A 20,139-nucleotide genomic window follows, 5' to 3' on the forward strand; every position below is an offset into this window, starting at 1 on the left:
TAGATGGCTGCTCACAGGCTTTTAAGACCCCAGATGCTACTCACCAAGGTAGAATGTAGAACATTGTCTTTATAAACCATGTTATGCCAATTGAGGTAGATGTTCCCAGAGACCATGGTCGCCACAGCCCTCCGCCCAGCAGTTCAGTCCCTCAGGGAGTTCGGATGTGTCTATGGAGCTTCATGACCTTTCGTTGTACAAGTTGTGCTGCCTCACCCTTCACCTGAAGTGGTATCTTACTGTGGTTTTAATTTACATTTCCCTAGTCCTTATTTTGCATCTTTTCTCTGATTTGTATCATTTCTTGTACTTATTGGCAGTTTAGATTTCTTCTTTGGTGAAAATGTCTTTTGCCCATCCTTTGATTTGGTTGTTTGACAGTGTTTTTTGTTGTTGAGTTATAGGTGTTCTTTATATAGTCTGGATGTTAAACCTTAATCACCTATAGGAGTCCCAAATATTTTCTTTCATTCTATAGGTTATCTCTTTGATGATAAAGTTTGTTGATGCACAGAAGTTTTTAATTTTGATGAAGTTCAATTATCTATTTTTTCTTTTATTGCTTTTGTTTTTGGTGTCATATCTAAGAATCCATTGTCAAAAACTGGGTCTTGAAGCATTACCACTGTATTTTGTTGTAAGAATTTTATGATTTTAGTTCTTTCTTTAGGTTGATCCATTTAGAGTTAATTTTTTTATATGGTGTGAGGTAGGGGTCCAGCTTCATTCTTCTGTATATGGAAGTCTGGTTTTTCTAGCACTGTTTATTGAAGAGAATATTCTTTCCCCATTAAATGAACTTAGCACCTTTATCCAATATCAGTTGACCACAGGTGTATGGGTTTATTTCTGGACTGTCAGTTCTCTTTCACTGGTCTATACGTCTGTCATATCATACTAGACTGTTTTGATTACTGTATCTTTATAATACATTTCAAAATTGAGAAGTGTGAGTCCTCCTACTTTGATGTCATCTAATCTGTCCATTATTGGGGCTTCTGTAGAGACGATTTTTCTCCCCTTGTCTTGTTCTTTTGATTGGACCATCATTTCCAGTTTTTTTTTGTATGGCTAGTGATTTTTTTTTTGGTGTTGAAGCTGGGACATTGGAATATTACAGTGTGTTAGCTTTTTCAAATCCCCTGAATATAAGGTACTTTAGAACTTGCTGATTTCTGCAAGAAACTCAGGCAGGCACAGCCTTCAGTCTTTTCTTACTGGTCCCTCCTCCACTTTGGGAGATCTGTGATTCAGGCCATACTGAAGGTTCAGTCCTTCAGGCAGCTCCCAGATTGGTCAGAACAGATACTCCAGAGCCAGAGATCGGAGCCCCTTCTTTTGAATGTGAGAGCCATGGTTTGCCTCCACTGCAGCTGCTAGGCTGCTGTGCCGGGAGCGGGAGAGGTGGGGACAATAGGTAGAGAAATTTTCCTGCTGTTTAAAAATTCATCTTTTTCTCTTTTCAGTGTGTGGTTAGATTCTGCAGTCCGCCTACTTTTCAGAGTTGTTACAGAGTTGAGATTACAGATTTCTGGTTGCTTTTCTTGGTGCTCGTCTTGGAGAGTCAGAATCTTAGACCTGCTAACACTGCCGTCTTCTTCCCTTCACTTTGTAATCTTTGACTTTTAAAGCTTTTTACATATATTATTTTGATAAACATAAAATTTTGTTTTAAAAAAGACAGGTTACAGAGAGTTTTACTATTTTTTAAGGTAGATCTTAGTCCTATTTTCTGAACATTTCTTATATATAGGATGATAAACATGCCTGGATAAACCAAACTAAAAAAATAGAGGACAACCTCTTGGATGTTTTAACTTTTTATTTAAACAAATATAAGAGGGCTACAAGTGTGGTGGAACAATGGAAAATGCGAAGACCTAGATCTTGTCCCCGAGCCCAAGGAACATGGAGTTTAGAAGTTAGATAAGACATATACATAAATCTTACTGAACCATAGCTGTGATCTTATGTATATCCTTTATATTCTTTAGGTGCTCCTTTAATTTAGCATTTTAAACTTTTCTAAAATCCTAGCCCTAAATATACCACGATAAGATACCACTTCATACCCTGTAGAATGGCTAAAATTAAAAAAAAAAAAAAGTCAAATAATAAGTGTAGGTGAGGATGTGGAGAAATTGAAACTCTCATATATTGCTGGTGGGAATGTAAAATGGTGAAGCCACTTTGGAAAACAGTCTGGCAGTTCCTCAAAATGTTAAACATAGACTTACCATATGACTCAGCAATTCCACTTCTAGGTATATACCCAATAAAAATGAAAATATATGTTCACACAAAAACTTGTATACACATGTTTATAGCAGCATTATTCATAATAGCCAAAAGGTGGGAACATCAACTGGTGAATGAAAAAAATAAAATGTGGTATATACTTAAAATGGAATCTCATTTGGCAATAAAAAGGTATAAGTAGTTTTAGGTGCTACAACATGAATTGACCTTGAAAGCATTATATATACTAAGTGAAAGAAACCAGTCACAAAAGACCATATATTATATGATTCATTTCATATGAATTAGCCAGAATAGGTAAATCCATAGAGACAGAAAGTAGATAAGTGGTTGCCAAACCAAAAAAACAAAAAACAAAACCAGTTGCCATCGAGTCGATTCCGACTCATGGTGACCCTATAGGACAGAGTAGAACTGCCCCATAGGGTTTCCAAGGAGCGACTGGTGGATTCAAGCCTTTTGGTTAGCAGCCAAGCTCTTAACCACTGTGCCTCCAGGGCTCCAAGTGGTTGCCAGGGAGTGGGAATTGGAATGGGAGTGACTGCTAATGGGTACAGGGTTTTCTTCTGGAGGCAGTGAAAATGTTGTAAAATTATATTGTGGTGATGGTTGCACAACTCTGAGTATACAAAAAAATCATTGAATTTTATACTTTAAATGAGTGAATAATATGTATAAATTATACTGTTATTTAAAAAATCCTAACTCTAACCTACTTTTCCAGCCTCATATCCCATTCCTCCATTAGCTTCAATCAGTTTTACTTACGTTCTTTGTCTGCAGTGCAGCTTTTTCTCAAATTCCTCAAGACCAAACACTACCCATTATTCCAAATCCAGCTCAATTCCTCCTCTTGCGTAAAACAGAAAAAGTAAACTCTTGCAGCTGAAAGTAAACTCTGCTTTCAACTTCTACTACACTTTCTTCATATCTCTGAATATATCACTTTATGTACTGCACCACAGAGAAATTGCTAGTTAAGGGATAGCTAGTCAACATTTGTCAGCCACAGAGTCATAAGTTACCCTAGATAATCCTTTAAATTGCCTGAACAGTGTAGTACAGTTCTCTTTAGTTCAACTTGGCCAGTTTTTTCCTTCCAAGATTGGAACAGATCTCTTTTCTGCTGAATGCTAGTTGAAGAAACATTCGTATATATGTGTTACATTAAAAAAAAAAAAGTAAATAAAGCCCAACAAGTGACCAAATTTAGATATGTGATGATTGGCTCTCAACTTCATCTCAGCCCCAGTTCTCAATGGAGACACGCAAAAGCTCTTAATTGTGTAGGTGGAGGGTGTGAAATGGGCAGGTGGTAGAGGGATTGCTTTATAAACTGCCTTGTGATCATTTGGGACTTGTTTAATTCACTACCCATTCTGTGTATATTGGCATCTAATCAAATAAAACCAATGTTTTCCCTTTTTCTTCCCCACTTTTCATTAGCATCACAGTAATCCAACCCTGCATTTTAAGCAGTTAAGTATTTGAACCCCACTTACTGCATTGTGGGGTAGGGTTTTACTCTACTGGAACACAGCTAAGACATCACACTATGAAGGGCAGGCTGAAACCAAGACCTGCCAAGAAAATGGCAGAATTCTGTCTTTCCACCTTTTATATACTAAGATGTACGCTTATTAAACGGGAATGGTAGGCAGAATCACTGGATCTTTTGAAATATTTTGTTCTTGTTAGCTACCCCTTTTCCACCCGATATAGTTGAATTTGTTTAAATTACATGTGCCATAAGAAGGACTAGCTGAGTAGATAATTCTCCATCCATACAATGGAATACTGTTATAGCTGTCAACGGGGAAAACAAAAAAGCAAAATTGGGTTTATAGCATGATGCATTTGAGTTTTATTTTGAAGGAATGTACATATATATGTGTACATAGATAGAAATAGGAGCCCTGGTGGTACAGTGGTTAAGAGCTCAGCTGCTAACCAAAAAGGTCTGCAGTTCAAATCCACCATCTGCTCCTTGGAAACCCTATGGGGCAGTTCTGCTCTGACCTATAGAGTCACTATGAGTTGGAATCAACTCGAGGGCAACAGGTTTATGTATACATATATATGTACATACGAAACCAAACCTGTTGCCGTTGAGTCGATTCTGATAGCCATCCAAAGTTATGTATGTATGTGTATTTGTGCACGTGTAGAATATTTCTAGGAGGATATGTAGTAAGTTATTAATAGCAGTTACTTCCAGGGGAAAGGAACCAGGAGGTGATGATATGAGTGGGAGGAAGACTTTCATTGCAAGTGCTCTTCAGTATTGTTTGACTCTTTTACTATGTATGTGTGTGTATATACCTTTCCAACTGAAAAGCATAGTTGTACACTCTTACCAGTCAGTTGTTAATAGTTCATGGTAAATATTTGTATGTCAATTTGAGATGTTTGACAGGGAAAAAAAAAAATATATATATATATAGTGTTAATTTGTGCTACTAGTAGTTTGATTCCCCAGCAGCTCAGATGTATACCACCAGTAATTCACGTTTTTGTTTTGCAGAGTTGCATCCATTTGGGAGAATAGTCTCCAGATCACTACAATTTCTAGTTTCATAGGATCATGGCTCGGAGCCTTTCCTATTCCACTGGATTGGGAAAGACCATGGCAGGTTGGTTTCAGGAATTTAAAGCAACAAATTAAATGTTTGTACATCGATAATAAAACTGGCAGAGCAAACTACTGTGTATATAAATTATTGTTCAATTGAGTAAGGATTCTCATCCCCTCTGTCGCTGTGATCTAGGTGGCTTTTTTATTGGGCCATATCCCAGGGCCGCAGGCGTCCCAGCTCAGCCTGACCCTGTGGAGAATAAAATGATTTTTTCATCTACTGTCTTTCCTGGTTCTATCTTCCATCATTGCTTTTTCTGCATGTATAGATGAATAAACAAACTTATTTTGTGAATATGTCTGGAGGTTTAAAAAAAAGGCTAGCAATTGCAGGAATTCCCTAATTTCAACTTTAATATTCACTGCCATTGTGGTCTTAAATTCATATTTTCTTGATTGATGGCCAAATTGAATGTCAATCTTAAAAAAATATTTTTTAAAAGCCTGTACTTTTAAGGAGCCCTGGTGGCACAGTAGTTAAGAGCTTGGCTACTAACCAAAAGGTTAGCCGTTCAAATCCACCACCAGCCTCTTCTTGGGAACCCTATGGGGGCAGTTCTACTCTGTCCTATAGGGTCCCTAGGAGTCGGAATCGACTCAGTGGCAATGGGTTTGGTTTTTTTGGTTATAGCTCTTAAAACAGGGATATGTGATATTGGCAGGAGCTTACAAACATCAAGTTTTTCATTTCCTCTCACAATAGGATAAAGCTAACATACTAGGTAAAGCACTGTAAGTGCTCTTTCTGTCACCATTTTACAGATGAGGAGACTGACACCTAACAGCTAGGTGACATTCCCGAGCTCACTGAGCTAGGAGGTGATGCATGTATGTATATCTTAATTTTTAATGATTTTGTAGTATGCCGTTAAGCTCCCTGAGTGGCACAAACAGTTAAGAACTTGACTACTAACCAAAAGGTTGGCGGTTCGAACCTACCCAGACACGCCTTGGAAGAAAGGCCTGGCAGTCTGCTTCCAGAAGGGCACAGCCTTGAAAGCCCTATGGAGCAGTTCTCCTCTGTACTGATGGGATTGCCATGATGGGAATTGGCTTGATGGCAGCTAACAACAAGACCAGTGTGCCATTACACAGCTACTCCCTAATTTAGTTAGCAAATTTACTAGTGATGGTCATCTAGGTTATTGCCAGTATTTCACTATGACGGTGCTATGATAAACGTCTTTGAACCTATATCTTCATGAATTTTTCCAGTTGTTTTCTTAGAATAATTTCTCCAAAATGGCATTGCTCTATTAAAAAAATACATGTACTTTCCTTTCTAAAATGAAGAACTTTTTTTCTGATTAAAAAAAAAAGCCCATTGTCATTGAGTCGAATTCTGAGTCATAGCGACCCGTAGGACAGAGTAGAACTGCCCCATTGGGTTTCCAAGGCTGTTAATCTTTTCAGAAGCAGACTGCCACATCTTTCTCCTGCGGAGTGGCTGGTAGGTTCAAACGACCAACTTTTTGGTTAGCAGCCAAGCACTTAACCACTGCACCACCAGGGCTCCTTGTTTCTGATTACACAGACAATATACATTTATTTAGAAAAGCTAAGTAATATTAATAATTATAAAGAAGAAAGTAAAAATTATCCATTATCCAGCCACCTAGAGGCAACCTCCATTTATATTTTGGTGAGAATTTTTGCAACTCTCTGTGTATATATAATTACTATTTGATATGTAATATGATTAAGTTCATGATATACATGTTGTTTTTAATCTGCTTCCCTCCACCACAACAAGATATTATGGAGATCATTTCATGTCAGTGAAAATTTACATGCATGTAATATTCCATTATCTGGTAAAATAACATATTGGACCAATTTAATAAATGAACATTTAGATTGTTTCCAGTTTGCAGAATTGTAAATATTATGGTGCTTATCATCCTTCAACATACATCTTTGCATATTTGTCTAATTTTCTCCTTAGGGCGAATCCCTAGGTAATGAATGGCTCGGGTTAACTATCGATACATCCCTCACGTGCCCAAGTTCCTTGTGGGATCCAGATTGTGTCTCACACCTCACTGCCTGCTTTTAGGCCCATTTTTAGCATTTCAGTTAGATGTCGTGTTTCCTGGACAGACGAGTTGTTCTTTTACACGCAGAAGGTCTTGTGGGTTTGCCTTTTCTTATATTGGTTCTTCCTCCTCTTATATGTTATAGGAATCCCCGGAGTTTGGGAGTATGTGGCATCACTGATACCCTTTCCAAGGTTTTAGCGCTAATTTAAGACTTTGTTATTTTCTGTTTCCTTGGCCATTTCGGTAGTCACTAGGAGACAGGGATTCATCATGCATACTCGAGTTGCCATCTTATAAAAGTCATCTATACGTCCTTCAACAAAGCATCAGTGATTTCTAATTTGTGAGGGGATAATCAAAATCATTGAAAAGTATAAATAGAAAACCTTTGTTGTAACCTGTAGTAGATCTGTTACTTTTAGATATATGCAGTTAAGTCTAATATAACAACGTATTGAAAAATAAAGCCCCATGGGCCATCAGCTTAAATGAGTTGCTAAGGTAATGTATAATTAACGTATCAGTTTGTACGTAGATGGAGTATTTTAGAGTGTAAAGATTGGATATCTTGTATGTATTAAGTCTTCCTTAAGACTATGCAAAAGTAAAAACTAAATTATGGAGAGTAGACTTGCTTTGTAAAACCAGGGTTTTAGGTTCACTTAGAAAACAGACATCTTAATTATTTATATTCTAATTATCCATTTTTGGATTGTTCAGATTTTTAGCCACCGACTGATTTTTCTACCTCAGAGCTGGTTTATAGTAAGCTGGATCCAAATTGATGGTATCAGATTTTTAAAATTGATATAAAGTTTCCACTTGAATTATTGACTTTTTAAAATATATTTATTAGTTAGCTAGCTAAATATGTGACAGGTATTGGTCTTCATTAACAATATTTCATTCCACTGGAATGTTACTGGCTATTTAATCATCTTTACTGTGGGATTGTTTTTAGAATATTCCAAGTTAATGATCCACTTATTTGCTATAATTCTTTTCAGTTATAATACATACTGTTTGAGGAATGATAGAATTGGTGAAATAGTAATAATATTTTATTCATACACTAATCAGCTGCCCCTCCCCCCTCTAGCAGTTACATACTAATAAATTAGAGTAATGATGAAGTATCTTGTTTTTTCTTCCACTTGTTATTTTTGGCAAACAGAGTTTTTTGTTTTTGTTGGTAGTGATTAATAATTCTAACTACACAGAGCAAACACTCATTGCCGCTCAGGAGTGCTGCCAGTATCTACCAGAGAAGCACTAAACCAGATAAGGGAATGTGGCATTTTCTCAAAATGGAGATTTTTCTACAGCAAAATTTCATGAAATGATACTGTGTATACTTTATTGCCTAAAGCATAATGTATATTAAGAAGAGATTTTAGTTCTCTGTTCCTTCTAGCCCAGTACATTAAGAAATGTTGGTTACTCTGAGCAAAGGAATTTGGCCATGAAGTTTTTAAACCCACATGTTTTATTGATGGTAGGCAGATAGCATGATGAATAACAGCTCTGGCATCAGATTGCTGGCTTCAAATCCTCACTTCACCACTTGCTCCATAAACCCATTGCCATTGAGTCGATTCCAACTCATAGCAACCCTAGAGGACAGAGTAAAACTGCCCCAAAGGGTTTCCAAGCCTGTAATCTTTACAGATGCAGGCTGTCACATCTTTCTCCTGGGGAGCACCTGGTAGATTTGAACCACTGACCTTCGGTTAGCAGCTGAGCACTTTAACCACTGTGCTACCAGAACTCCTTCTCATGTGTTAGAGAAAAAAAATTCTGATTGTCTCAGCTTGTTTTATTCTTTCTGTCCAGCAGTCCTTCTGTTGCAATCATCTATTTCTGATATCTGGGTATTTGGATTTCACATAATTTTAATCCTGTCTGACATTTCAGAAGATGGCAATGGAAAAAATGTAACATTTGTAGGTCTCTATATGTATCAAGCATGGAGCTTGGCACTGTTACACAATTAACTTAATTCTGACAATGGTAGTGCAAGGTGGGTTTTATTCTCACATTTTTACAAATGAGACAATCAAAGATGCGGGGGAGAGTGAAGCATCTTGCTCAGCATTACACAGCTGGTAAGAGGAAAAGTCAGGATTCACACCAGAGCCCCACTACACCATGATTCTCTTCATTGCTGGAGACTCTGAAATCATAGTTTTTGAAAAATGGCCGTAGTTTAGATTTCTCTGGAAGAGCTTAGGTAGTTATTATATTACATTTCTTTCCCCATATAAGAATTTCCTACTAATGGACCACAACCACCACAACCTCCACCAGACTGAGCCCAGAACAACTAGATGATGCCCGGCTACCACCAGTGACTGCTCTGGCAGGAATCACAATAGAGGGTCCCAGACTGAGTGGGAGAAAAATGTAGAACAAAATTCAAATTCACAAAAAAAACCAGACTTACTGGCCTGACAGAGACTGGAGAAACCCCAAGAGTATGGCCCCTGGACACCCTTTTAACTCAGTACTAAAGTCACTTCTAAGGTTTACCCTTCAGCCAAAGATTAGACAGGGGTATAGGGCCAACAATGGTACATGTGAGGGATGTGCTTCATACTTCAATCATGTATACTCGACCAATGGGCATACCAGACCAAAAGCAAAGACGAGAAGGCAGGAAGGGACAGGAAAACTGGATGAATGGAAACAGGGAAGCTGGGGTGGAGAAGGGAAGAGTGTTGACACATCTCGGGGTTGGCAGCCAACGTCACAAAACAATTTGTGTATTAACCGTTTATTGAGAAACTAATTTGCTATGTAAACTTCCACCTAAATCATGATAAAAAAAAAAATTTCCTTTTGGTGCCGTGAACACTGGTATGTGTATTTTACATGGTAGAATTTAATAGATTTGTAGGAGAGTATTTAAAATAAGCAATGCCTTTGTGCCTAGAGAAACCCCCAAAAAACCCTAACTCTGGACTTAACTGCCACTATCTCCTGTAACCCTGGTGGCGCAGTGGTTGAGCACTCGGCTGCTAACCAGAATGTCGGCAGTTCGAACCTACCAGCCGCCCTGAGGGAGAAAGATGTGGCATCTGCTTCCGTAAAGATTACAGCCTTGGAAACCCTATGGGGCAGTTCTTCTCTGTCTTATAGGATCACTGTGAGTTGGAATCAACTCGACATCAGTTGGGTATCTCCAAAATGAATTAAGCTACAAATAAAATTCAATTAAAAATTTATCATAAAGTTAAAAAAAATTGATTCAATAATAAAATATTTTAAACAAATGAATTGGAAACTTCTGAATTTGACTCTTGAGAATTTCTTTAAAACAATTTTAAATTGTTTAAAAACATTCGTACTTATTTCTACCAGATACCAGAAAAATGAGGCACTGTTTATATTTAAGAATCCTTTTTTGCTTTCTACAGTTTTTGCAGGTTAAAATTTAATATCTGTTAAACATATGTTCATTTTTTAAAGTGATAGATGCCACAGATAGTTCTTACATAAATTGAAGCTAGAGATCATAAGAATTACAACTAAATGAATTACTGTAAATAATGCTGGAGTGAGCGCTAAAACTAAGATTATGGGTTTAGATTAATTGAAGAATTACATGTTTTTCATTAAGTGGATTTTCTTATGCTAATTACACAAACCTGTCTTTGGAAGAAGTACAGCCAGCATGCTCATTAGAAACAAAGGATGGCAAGACTTCATCTTATGTACTTAGAACATGTTACCAGGAGGGGCCAGTCCCTGGAGAAGGACATCATGCTTGATAGAGTAGAGGGTTATGGAAAAAGAGGAAGACCCTCAATAAGATGGATTGACACAGTGGCTGCAACAGTGGGCTCAAGCATAGCAACAATTGTGAGGATAGTAGTGTTCTGTTCTGTTGTACGTAGGGTCGCTATGAGTTGGAACTGACTCAACGGCACCTAACAACAACAATTACACCATTTTAGATAGACCAGTGTACAAAATACTAATTTATATGAATATGATTTATGCATTTCAAGCCTGGCCCAAAAAAGAAAAAGGTGTTTAACACTTAATTCACAGAGAAAATGGTTTTAGATTTAAAAGGTGGCTTCATTGTGGGGTAATCACGTTGCTAGTGCTCTGCTAGCAGGCCTTTCAAGTGAGAGCGAGTAGCACTGGCAGCTTCACTCATTTGCCTGAATCCTGGCCAGGACCACTGAGTGTCGCTTTGACCAGAAGCCCCGGATCGGAGACTACACACCTCTCCACAAGTAACTCTTCCTCAATCTGTGCTCTTAGTCATAGGAGGAGTGGGTCAGAATATACTTGGACCAATGTAGATTTACAACTAGAAAAATTTAGCCAATCCAGTAGATTCAACTGCCCGTGTGTTCCCATATCAGAAAATAACAAACATGTTAAAAAGTAGCTTGTGAGAAATTTAGAACTAGCTCCCTGGGTTTTATCTTGGTTTCTTTATCTGGAGAGAGCCAGTAATCCTAATGGTTGTTTTAAGTGTTTCTGGGTATTCTGATCTGTAGATAGGTCAGTTTCCCCATGATATCTATGATGGCATATATGTCCTCGCAAATTACAAGTAATATTCTGTATTATATTGGGCACATATTTTAAGAATTTATGATATTAGAATTTGTCCAAAATTCGTTAATCTTATTTTGCAACTTAACTACTTGGTGTAGAGTAGCGCTAATACAGTTTTTGGAATAAATGGGTGAATGGAATCATTCATTTCAGACTTTTTAAATTACATAAATGTCTACCTCTGTTTATCTAAAGTTAATTAGCACTGTTAAGTTTTATGAAAAATGACAGCTACGATCAGGCAGTTTCTCTTCTCCTTCTGAAGTGAGACTACAGATGGCTAATATGTCAGTATGTTGTGTAACTGCTGAGCTTTTCCTTTTCTAAACTGAATGCTCCCCCGATGTTTCTTGTGAAGAACAATGTGTGTTCCAGATGACACTGTGCGAGCGACAGCACCGTGTATCGTTGCTCGGGAACTGTTCATCTGTTCTCTCCTGCTGGTTCCGACGAGTACCTAGCAGTGTCAGTTACCTGAGAAATACTTGGTGTTCTTACAAGTTTAATTTTTGCAAGTGAAAATGTGTAATATACAAAATAATAGTGGTGTGTGGTACTTTACAGCTTTCGTGGCACATTTCAAAATATTACTGCATTTAATACATCAACCCTATGTTTTTTAAGTACAATAGGTACTATTGTCTCTGCTTTACAGATTAGGAAACAGACTCAGATGTTAAGTGACCTGGCCAAGGTCAGATGACCATTGATTGAACTGGCTCAGCAACTCACATCATTGTAACTCCACTGCCCCGTGCTGCTTCCAAGGAAAGCTAAGTAAAGCTCACAAATAAAATATGAAGCATTTTAGAAAGTAGGTTAATATTTTAGTATAATTACTTTTAAACTTTTTGAACTAATTTTAAAAAATTATCATTATCTAATGTCAAATAAACGATCATGGTTATAGGAAACCCACGTAGCTTGTGAACTGCCATAGTCAGGATTGACATGCCAAAGTAGCTACCATGTGAAATATCAAAAACTTGTGGAGATAATGTTGATGACATTACAGGTTTAACAATCTATTTGCACTTAATGTATATTAAAGGAACCTAAGGAATAGTATGCATATTATAATCAAGTAAAATGTATTTATATTTACTCTCAAATCACATAACAACAAACAAATGCCATCTACATCATTGAAAATGATCCTTAAAATTCCAAAACCCAAAATGCAAAGGGGTGCTTTATCTCTTTGACCAATTAAAATAGTTAATAAAAACGCTTGTTACTGCACAGTGATAGCGAGTGCAGGAATTCTTAACCAGGAGTCCAAAGATGAGCTTCACAGGGTCTGTTAACCCCTGAAATTATATGCAAAATTTTGTACAATAAAACTTGCAAAAGCTGGAAGCTGTGTAAGACGGAAACCTGTCAGAGGAGGAAAACTAAAATATTTTCCACTAAAACGAGATAGTGGTATGACTGTACCCTGTTCAAGGCAGAAAACTTGCGAGACCCAGAAAAATAAGGCAGCCCCATCAAGTTCCCGCTCTCACAGGTTTCACTGTATATCTGAAGATCATGTTTGATGAGGAGGAAACATGAATTGGTTTAGATATGGTTTTGTTTTTTTGTTTTTTAATATTTTTTGAGTACTTACAGAAAATTTGGGCAGGATATATATATGTGTGTGTGTGTATCTATCTATATATACTTTTTTTTTTTAAGTAGGAGCAGCTTTAAAAAACCAGTTGCCATCCAATCGATTCCAACTCATGGCGACCCCATGTGTGTAAGAGTAGAACTGGGTGACATAAGGTTTTCAATGACTGACTTTTGGGAAGTAGACTGTCAGGCCTTTCTTTCGAGTCATCTCTTGGTGGACTCAAAGCACCAGCCTCTCAGTTAGCAGCTGAGCATAGTAACTGTTTGCATCACCCAGTGATTCCTGGAGCAGCTTTAGAGGTTGTATATGTGGAGGACGAAGTTCTAGACTGTAATGCAACTTATTTTACGTGCGCCTATTAGGAATATGAACAAAACAATTACTATCAATTATAATTCACATGAATTGGTTACTCGTACTATGTGACTGATACATTTAATCATTACAACAACACCAAGAGGTGATTTTATTACGATCCTCGTCTTGCAGATGAGAAAAGCAAGACACAAAAAGGGGACTTGCTCAGGGTCACATATTTCATAAACGGCAGAGCCAAGACTCAAATCCAGCCTGTCTAACTCCAGTGTTCGTAATCAGAGTCTGTACTGCTTTAGAAAATGTCAAGCACTATGTAGATATATTTTCCTTTCCTAAGATGTACAGAGCGCCAGAGAGCTCTGTAAATAGGAACACGTGATCAGAACACAGTCATGTGGTCTTTGGCCGGAAGCTTGTATAATTTTCAACTAGCTGTAATACTGATTTGCATAACATAAGGCATACAAAGTTTATATCTGATTAAGACTTTTTAATTTATTAGGGTGAAAGTTTTATTTCTGAGAGAAAACTAACTTATTGTTGATATCATGTACCACACCCTTTGTTATGTAATATACGGCCTCTGTTAATATTGATGATAATTATTTTATGGCACCCTGGTGACACAGTGGTTCAGAGAACACTGGTCTCTTTTGGTTTAAGCAATGAAAAATACATAACTAGGACTTACTTGATTTAGAGGAAGGGGAGACTAATTGTAATACTCTAAGCAAGATTTTTTTTTCACGATATAGCTATTTATTTTTAAAAATAAATTTTCCTTTTTAATGGTCATCTTAATAATTTTGCACTTGCATTGTAATCTATTTTGTTACGCAACATGGATTGTTTCTTCTATTTAGTAATTTAAATAAATATTTAAGTTTATGCAAAACTGGATAAAAAGGAAGAAGACGGTCATTTTGGTGGCAAACACTTGTGAGTGACTCCTTTTTCATGCATGTCTTTGTTCTAAGTTTTCTATTTTCCTTACACAAAACAAGATAATTACACATAGCCATCTCAGAATCCCATCATTTGGAGAAATGTTTATGCGATGCAGCTGAATTGTCTGTTCAACAGATGATAATCATATTTTTTAAAATCCTGTTTGTGGCAGGAAGAAATGTGTTATCTAGAAACATCTCTGTATGTGAGACAAAAAAATAGTTTTAAATCGAAAACTTTCTGACATAATTATAAAAATACATGATTAAGCTAGGATTGTCTGACAAATCAGTGTGAATTCTGTTGCCATAGTGTAGCTGTGAAACTTTTTAAGCAATTAAAAGATAGTAGGAAATTGCTTGTTGCTAGTTGCTGTCGATTTTGACACAGGATGACCCCATGTGTGCAGAGCAGAACTGTGCTCCACAGCATTTTCAAAGCTGACCTTTTGGAAGCAGATCGCCAGGCCTGTCTTTGAGGTGCTCTGGGTGGATTTGAATTGCCAAGCTTTGCGTTATTAGTGAAGCACTTAATCATTTGTGCCACTCAGGGACTCCAAGGGGTGATTATCACTGGGCAGCTTCCCTCAACTCCCTTCAGCTGCCCCTTTTGCCATTCCCTATCTTGGTCTACAAAAGTCAAGAACATTGCCCGCATATAAAGAAATTCTCTTTTATAAATGACCACGTTACAGTCAATGACTGCTTATTTCAGGAAAGTCAAGCAGATATTCTTATAAGTACAAGGCCTGGTCTGTCACTAGCAAACAGTTTTAGAAGTCAGCCCAACATTTTTATTTGCTGGTGGCATGGATTTCTCGAGATTTCCATAACACTGAAAAGCAAGTGTTCTAAGCCTTAACCCCTCATTAGACAAAATGTTTTGACCAACATTTAATTTTGCCATTTCACCGGAGGTGAAGTATGGCAGCTGTTTAAAGAATGTGTGTGAACGTGGTATGTATGTGTTTGGGGAAGAGTGGGAAGGAGCTAAACTGAATTTACAACGTGATTAAAATAGAATTTAGTAACCCAAGTTGGAATTTGGCAGGGATGCACGAGGGATAATTATTCTCCCTCCGCTATTGACAGTGCTCTTTAACGGAGGGCAGGTGCTTACACCAGGAGAAACGGGGAGGAACGTTATCCCAAATATTTACATACGGGTGTTCAATAAAAACTACTAAGGTAAGAAGTGTAATACTTTACATAAACAGTAAACTATGCATATTATTTTATTTGTAACCCCACCTGTTAAGATGGGACACTGTTAAAGTAACAATCACTTAAAAGCAACAACCAACAAACCAGTATTTAATTTGGTATTTAAAATCAATAATTAAAAGTCAAAGGGAAGCAGTCTCTAAAATAACTAAGATACTTCATAACAACCATTAATTCAGGCTCCACTTAATGGAAATTTGATAACTCAACATGGGCTAACCTAAAATGTACATTTAGAGATAGAAAAAGGGTATAAGTTAGCAAAGTATTAAGTAAGACTTCAGGAAGACCCTAAAAGTATTTTTTAGAACTTTAGAACTCATTCTCTATATGCAAAAAATGACTAAGTATACATTTCTTTTAAGTTCACTCATACATGACCTTACTTGAAGCAATGTATTTGCATTCACTAGCAAAACTCATGTCAATAAAGTATTTTGAAGTATTTTCTTTCCCAGATTTTTCACTAGTTTGAACTAGTCATTTCAGTGATGAGTCTGAATTTCTACTGAAACCTAAGCCTTTAATGAAGAAGTATTTCTGAAAATAAGGCAATTTTTCTATAACCTGCTTATGAATAGAAAAGAAATCTTTGGTTTTTTAAGTGGGAAGAAAAATTTTGCAAAAAGAAATACTGAAGAAACAAAGCAATGGAAAAGCTCTTAAAAAGCAACGGGAAACTCCAAACCCCATCAAGGTCAACAGAGTACCTAAGGCACCTCAGATTCGGATGGTACAATCATCTTTGCTTAGAGTGCTAGTGATCTATACACGTAATTTTTACCATCTAAAGAACATGAAGCTGAAAAATAATGTCCAAAACTGATTATTGCTAATGAGAAAGAGGAGAATCTTTAGAGCTGATAAAGGGGAGGGACGTTAGAGATGATGTGCTCTACCTCCCATATCTCATAGATGAGGAAACTGAGGCCCAGTCAAGACACGGGTGGCACCAGAGCTTGTCGGCACATTCCTAGGCCACTTCTCTTAGGGCAGGACAAATCTAAACTTTCATTGGCTAGTAAACCAAGTGTGAAGGGTTTCAGAAACGTGAATTTGAAGGACAAAGAACAAAAAAATCTCCATCAAATCCCCAAAGGCAAGTTAGAAATGTGTAATACTTTACTGTCTTACTTATTTCCTTTATACCATGTATTGGACAACTTAGCTAATATACTAATTGATTTATACAATTCCTTTCAATTCTATCTAAAAACAGAAATTAAATGGGAAAGTTACATAAGATTCCATTTGAGCATACGTAAGGCCATGAGATTTAACATGGACTACCACTTCTTGGGAGAAAGAAGACGTCCAACATCTTGTTCAGCGAGAAGGCTTCTGGCTAGTTATCCAGTAGACTCTCCATTCTTCAATGGGGAAGATGATGCTTGTATTTTTAAAAATCTCTACAAAGCTGACATACAGCAAGACAGTACATTCTAGCTTTGTGACTGCTATGAGCACTTAAGGCTGTCATTTTCAAGTATAAAAGTTTAGTGTTCCATTACCCAATCTGTGCAATAGATAATAGCTGTAAGCTCAAGCCATGGAAATTAACAGAAGCCCACCACAGAGACAAGAAATCATAATTTAGGCAACAGCAAGTTGAAATGCACAAAAGACTGGCGGGGGAAAGGATGGGTTGATTATGCTTCTCTATCAATCAAACTGCATTCATTTGTTCACACTTTGTCTAAGACTCTGGTCTGCTGCATGGCATTTGGAATAAGGCAGAGCCATAGGAGACCCAAGAACGCTTAATTATGATACCAAATAAGCTTCACGAATGAACAGGGAAATTTTGTCTCTGATGTTTTTTTAAGCAGAGCCTTTCACCTAGGGATCAACATGCACTGCTTGTGGAAGAAATAAATCAACATTATTTATTCTGGCTTGATGGAATATTGTAAATTGTTACGTGGCTGCAGAAAGGGCTTTTTGGAAGTTAGTATTTTGCTTAATTTCCAATCTAGAATAGCTCTATAGCTTCTGTTAGATTTCTAATATTTATATCTGAAAGGTGTCATCAGTTTTATTATGGAAGCAGCTGCTCTGCTGTAAATTCCATGTAACATGCTTGAGTTCTAGGTCTTTTCTCTTAAACACAGTTTAAAGACGGTTTCTTGTGGTTTGGTCAGTACACACACTTCTCGTATCATTTGATGTACACAGCCAATGTGGAAATTTAAAAAAAGAAAAAAAAAAAAAATACGAGCTAGTCCTGAGAGCTAAACTGAGTCCATGGTTATGGCAAAGTCTGACCCGAAATGTTCATCTGCCATTTCAGCATGTATCTCATGCAGTTTGGGGAGCATCAAACTAAACCTACAGTTGCCAGAAGCCTTGTTACAATCTAACACACATTTACTAAAATGTGGACAGTTGTAGAGTTTACGGGAAATGCAGTTATGACCTTATTACACTTCTGGCATTCTTTAAGAAAGCACGTTACGTTTTAATATAGGAATATTTAGGTTACACTTAACTTGTGCTCAAGTAATCATAAAACGTTTATTCTTTTGGATCTCATACATTCCCTCCTCAGGTATGGCCCATCTCCTGTACGCTTGGAGCGACCTTTGGCTATGTGGCTGGCCTTGCTGTTTCACCACTCTGGATATACTGGAATAGAAAGCGACTTACATACAAGAACAATTAATTGGGGCAAAAGGAGAAGCTATTTCTTTGTGCAGATTCCGTAAAGACTGTGCAGAAACGTCTATGGTCAGAGCCAAGCAGTTCCATGTACAGCGTGGTTATTATTATTTGTTTTTTTATGTAGATACAACATGATGTGATTGTAGCTTTTTAAACTATGAAACCCCTGAGAGATTGTACCTTCTATTGAAATAAAGTATTTACAATAGATTGTGGCTTCAGATGCTATTTGCTGCTTCTTGGACCTTGAACATTCTTAATGAACTCTGTAGAATTCTGAGGGCGGATTTTTTTTTTTTTTCAAGTTTTAAACTGCTTCATTATCTATAAAAGGTCTGCGTATAGCTGTAGCATTTCGTATTCTTTCTGAGAGAAAGAGACAGTTTCCTTGGCCACTGTAGACACTTCTCACGTAATCAGACAACAGTTTATACATCTTGATCCAATTCGTTTTTTTACTGTGTGTTTCTTTGGAGTTAAAATGGCTATGATAGCCTCATCAAAAACAGTCTTCAATCCCTTCTGGGTTAAAGCTGAACATTCCACGTAGCAGCATGCTCCTATCTGGGAAGAAGAAGAAAATCACAAATATATAAAAATCTTTATACAACCAATATGATACAAACATACCATTATAGGAAAATTATACGAATAGTATAAATCTGTGTACAAATATACAAAAATTATGCAAAAAAGAAGAAAGGCATCATCCAAATTCATAATGTCCAGAGATAGCTAACTGTTAAAATACTCGTGTATACCCTTCCAGATTGTTTCTATCAAAAATTCTTTTATTTGTCAAATATTTCTTGGGTACCTACCTCATGCCAAGCACTGTTTTAGCTGCTGAGGATATGTCAGTGAACAAAAGAGCAAAGTCTTTGCTGTGTGGAGCTTACATTCTACTGGGGGAGAGACATACAAACGAGGGAATATGTAACACAGTGGTAAATGCTATGGAGAAGAAGAAACGAGTGAGAGAAGGGAGTGGTGAGGATGAGGGTAGTGCTTGTCGAGGAAGGCTTTTAAACGAGATGAAGGTTGAGCAATGAGGGATGCCTAGATAAAGAGTTTCCAGGCAGACAACCACAAATGCAGAGACCCTCATGCAGGAGTATGCGTGGGACATTCAAGCAACAGGAAGCTGGAGTGGCAGGAGAGACTGAGGGGAATGGCAAGAGGACGTCAGTGGAGAAGCCTCAAGGTCATTACAAGGACTTTGGCTTGTACTCCGAGAATGGACCTAGCCAGATGTGAGAATACAGGGAGCAAAACTAAGTCTCTACCTACCCTCAATAAGCTTACACTTTAGAAGGAGAAGACCCACCATGAACTAATAAGAATAGATAGGCAGGCAGGTAAGTAGGTAGAGTGTCAGAAGGTAATACGTAGTCTGGAGAAAAATTTGGCTAGGGGGATACTGTTAGGGAGTCAGGCCAAGATCAGGCAGGATCTCATCAAGAAAGTGATATTTGAGCAGAAACCTGAAATGAATAATGTCAACATAGGGAAAAATATTCCAGGCAGAGGGAGCAGCAAAAGTACAAAGACCCTGGGGTACAAGAGTTTGGCGGAACAGCAAGGAGGCCAGTGCAGCTAAAGTACAATGAGTGAGGCGAGACTAGGTGTCAGGAGCCAGATCATGTAGGGCCTATCGGTCATGGTGAGGACTCAGCTCTTCTGAGTGAGCTGGGAGCCACTGGAGGATCCTGAGCAGAGCCGAGTGACCTGATTGAGCTTACATGTTGTCATGGTTTGAATTATGCCCCCGAAAAAATGTGTGTATCAATTTGGGTGGGCCATGATTCCCAGAATTGTGTGGTTGGCCTTCATTTTGTGATTGTAATTTTACGTTAAAGAAGATTA

The 20,139-nt window shown here is 37.5% G+C and overlaps 2 protein-coding genes across 4 annotated transcripts in view; one reads left to right on the top strand and one right to left on the bottom strand.

Moving 5' to 3' along the window:
* The window catches only part of PIGF (phosphatidylinositol glycan anchor biosynthesis class F), a 29,047-nt gene extending 10,553 nt beyond the window's left edge, over positions 1-18,494 (top strand). Inside the window, exons 5-7 of one of the 3 annotated variants that reach the window (XR_002824786.1) lie at positions 4,784-4,892; positions 12,164-12,322; positions 18,161-18,281. Coding sequence is in view for 2 of the 3 variants with exons in the window: in XM_023735444.1 (XP_023591212.1) it covers positions 4,784-4,892; positions 15,481-15,576; positions 18,161-18,274 (319 nt within the window). In the remaining variant the exon portion in view is untranslated. Of the gene's footprint in view, positions 1-4,783; positions 4,893-12,163; positions 12,323-15,480; positions 15,577-18,160 lie in introns of all 3 variants that reach the window. The other 2 variants (XM_023735444.1, XM_004369494.2) reach the window with 2 other exon arrangements.
* A 52-nt stretch (positions 18,495-18,546) lies between these two features.
* Positions 18,547-20,139, bottom strand: part of RHOQ (ras homolog family member Q) — a 49,726-nt gene continuing 48,133 nt past the window's right edge. The window contains exon 5 of the mRNA XM_004369493.2: positions 18,547-18,837. Coding sequence (XP_004369550.1) covers positions 18,682-18,837 — 156 coding nt within the window. The 3' untranslated portion in view covers positions 18,547-18,681. The remainder of the gene's footprint in view (positions 18,838-20,139) is intronic.

This window comes from Trichechus manatus, unplaced genomic scaffold (genome assembly GCF_000243295.1).
Source record: "Trichechus manatus latirostris isolate Lorelei unplaced genomic scaffold, TriManLat1.0 scaffold00005, whole genome shotgun sequence".
In the NCBI taxonomy this organism is placed as follows: domain Eukaryota; kingdom Metazoa; phylum Chordata; class Mammalia; order Sirenia; family Trichechidae; genus Trichechus; species Trichechus manatus.